The sequence below is a fragment of the Rhodnius prolixus genome, unplaced genomic scaffold, assembly GCF_049639745.1.
Source record: "Rhodnius prolixus isolate KJV_2025 unplaced genomic scaffold, Rpr scaffold_3, whole genome shotgun sequence".
In the NCBI taxonomy this organism is placed as follows: Eukaryota; Metazoa; Arthropoda; class Insecta; order Hemiptera; family Reduviidae; genus Rhodnius; species Rhodnius prolixus.
In genome coordinates, this window is record NW_027411603.1 from 17498054 (window position 1) to 17501332 (window position 3279).

Below are 3279 nucleotides of genomic sequence, written 5' to 3' on the forward strand. Positions count from 1 at the left end.
TCGACCATAACCCCCACTACAATTTATACAACCCCGGTTACCACCCCTCGAGGTCTGCTCACTACAGCTTTTTAAGATAATTCCAATCCCCATGGATACTATGAAAGACTACACAATTTTTAACGTGGTGATAAAATGAGATGAATTTAGTATTCCTCATAACTTTCCTGAGCATTAATGATTACGAAATTTAAAAAAAACAAAAAAACACGTTTTCATACCAAAGTACTTCACTTTCTAAATAATTTTCCTTAATTTTCTGTATATTAGATATTTATTTAAATGCGTCAAGTATATTCAACCAATTGTCAATTAAGGAAATACATTTTGTTTTCCAAATAACATTTTTTTAACATTTTTTTTTTACAACTTTCGACCCGATTTGTATAGATGTTACAAATAAATCTTTTTAAATGACTTAAATATCTACTTTTTGAAGCGATACATATGCTGATATTGTAAGTTCTTTTTTATATTTACCCACATTTAGCACAATTTCTTGTAGCTTGAAATTATAAAAGAAAAAAGTAAACTGTAGCCTATCACTTGGTAATCCGTGATAAACAGTTAAAGATTTTAAAAGTAACTTTAAGAAACAATCATTTGTTTTTATTTAAATGAGTTACGTCTCTTAAAAGCAAGATATTTTTGAGCAATAACACTGTTAAATATAAAAACACCTTCATAAGCTATGTCTCAGATTGGATTGAATTTATACATATATAAATATTATATGATAAAACTATATGTTCTATAAGATTATTTACGCTTTTACTTCTAAGATTAACTCCGATAATCGATCTTTCTTTGCGATTGGTTAAAGTTAAAATAGACATAGTTAAAATATTGTTTATTATAAGGTTGGATTGGTTTAAACTAGTTGTCATATTAAGCAGTAGATTTGCCACTAATAAATAGTAAACTGCATAGTTGTTCCCAAACCCTAGTCCCTTTACCATAAATGTAATCTGAATGATAGAAAACTCTGTCAAAATTTTACTTTTAAAACGGTTAAGATTGGAATAAAGATCTGCGGGCAGGAAAATGAATTAAAAACAAACAAATGCCGATTAATCTGTACTTCTTACAAATTCAAGAAAACTATCCGTAAAAAAATTAATAAAATAGTAAGCTTGGTAAAAAAGAATTCGTACATAACATATAAAAGTGAGGTCACCTCGATATTTACAGCTGAATTAGAAAACAAAATAATATAAACAATAAACGCAGCAATAGAAAATGATTAGTAAAACGTCATAAAATGGCTATAGAAAAAAAAAAAAAAAAACAGATTAGGGCCACCTTCAAAATGCCAAGACAACACAAGAAGCTGTTTAAAAAAAACAAACAAAAAACCTAATTTTTACTAATAAGCTCGGAAATAAGAAGCAATAATTAGTGAATAGTTTCCAACGCAAAATTCTGGTAGAATTACACACTATTCTGTCTCCCAAGGGGTGGGCGCAACTAAATAAATAAAATTTTCAAACATAAGCTGCTAACTAAAATAACAGGTGGTACTTCTTTAATTGCTTTTCGTATTATATATTGTTCTAAAAAGGGAGCACTAATAGGTTTTTTAAAGTATACTAGCTTGAAAAAACAAAATTTTAAAATAGTTATATAAAAAAAAAAACTAATTTAGTAAAATTCACAAAATTTTTATCTTGACTTTATAAATATGTGAAAAAGCAAGGGCCCTGAAAAATTCATATCAGATTGCTTTATGTAATAAGCAATACTTCCTTAAATAAAGATTGATATATTTTTTTGTGACAGTCTTCTAAATCTTTAAACAAATTATTTTATAGACAATTCTGAATCGAATTACCCTAAAACTTTGCTCATAGGGACGTGATATCTGTTCATTCGTCTGTAAAATTATGTACAATATTAATGGAGCAAAAATAAGAAATCTTTAAAGTAAAACAAAACATCAGAAAATTGTCAATAAATAAATGATGGATTTAAAAAAAATTGTTTATAGTTCGAACAAATATCTGCATTAGATATTTAATAAAAAACAAAAATTAATAAAAAAAAAATACTTTAATTATTTGGGATGCATTTATCACTTGTCATACAGTACCTACTGCTTAGAACTTATGTCAATGACCTGTTTCACAAGTCAGGCTTCAGAAGAAGGGAGATTTTCTTTAATAATTTAATGAACCAACTTTTGACAAAAAATTAAAAAATAAAAATAAATAATAATTAATTGTGGTTTTACATAACTTCGAAATATATCATTGTCAAGCCACGGGAGTGCACCACATACATTCCTTTAAAAAGTACAGACCTACTTTTCTTTTAAAGAGGAAGCAAAGGCTAACGTTGGTCTTTTTTACTAAACGTTAAACACTCATAACAAGACAAAATGGAAATTTTATCGTTAAGGTAGAAAGTGAGTGTTCTTACGAAACCAACATTCTCTTAACTATTTATTGCTGATTTGAAGCAAAATTCTTCAATCTTTACTAATATAAAAAAATTGATTTAATTTATAAAGAAAACCATTAGGTTTAAATACCTCACCCGAAAACCAGAAACTTCGAGACAAGCATTAATTGAGTAAACACTTGAAACCGAAAACTGTACAAAAGATAATAAAATTTATGAAAAACGGAAGGTAACAATTCGAAAAAAAAATTCTTTAATATATATAATGCGTTTAACCCATCTAATAAAAGTGCAACACATTATATATGTGTCTAGTGTTCAATTTGTTTTTCAAGGCTATAATTGACACCTATATCGAACTATAATCTGGCAATAATTTGTTCACTTCTGAATGTAATACACCTCCCACAGATTAAATTAAACTGAAAACATTAATTATTTCATAACAAAAACAAAAGAACCCCTATTCTTAGCAGTAAAAGAAAGTGTGCTAAATCAAAAAATAAAATTGTCTACAGCCAAATTTAACATTCCTAAGAATTAAGGGAAATTCTGAATAACGCTGATCTACATATTGAGAACGAATAGTTTTTTAAAAAAATAATAAAGCGACATACATTAATGTTGACTTTTAATTCCCTAAGTTATTACAAAACTAGGCTAGGCTAAGGGAGCAACTTCGCTTACCAGGGCAAAGAAGTTAGTGTGGCAATCCTCCAAACTGGCTCTGTTGGTTTGATTATTTGGATTCGTCATGCTTTATCCATCTTAAACTTAAAACTAATTTACCACTGGCACCCAACAAACCAATATAACCACCAAAAATTAACGTTATTTAAGACCCATTCAGAAGGGTTTTCTCCTTCAATGGCGACTGGA

General features: G+C 28.1%; 1 protein-coding gene across 2 annotated transcripts in view; it reads right to left on the reverse strand.

The window, feature by feature from the left end:
- The window catches only part of skd (mediator complex subunit skuld), a 40994-nt gene extending 37766 nt beyond the window's left edge, over positions 1 to 3228 (reverse strand). For both annotated transcript variants that reach the window (XM_074127330.1, XM_074127329.1), the window contains exon 1: positions 3088 to 3228. In XM_074127330.1, the coding sequence (XP_073983431.1) occupies positions 3088 to 3156 (69 nt within the window). In that variant the 5' untranslated portion in view covers positions 3157 to 3228. The remainder of the gene's footprint in view (positions 1 to 3087) is intronic.
- Positions 3229 to 3279: the final 51 nt, after the last annotated feature.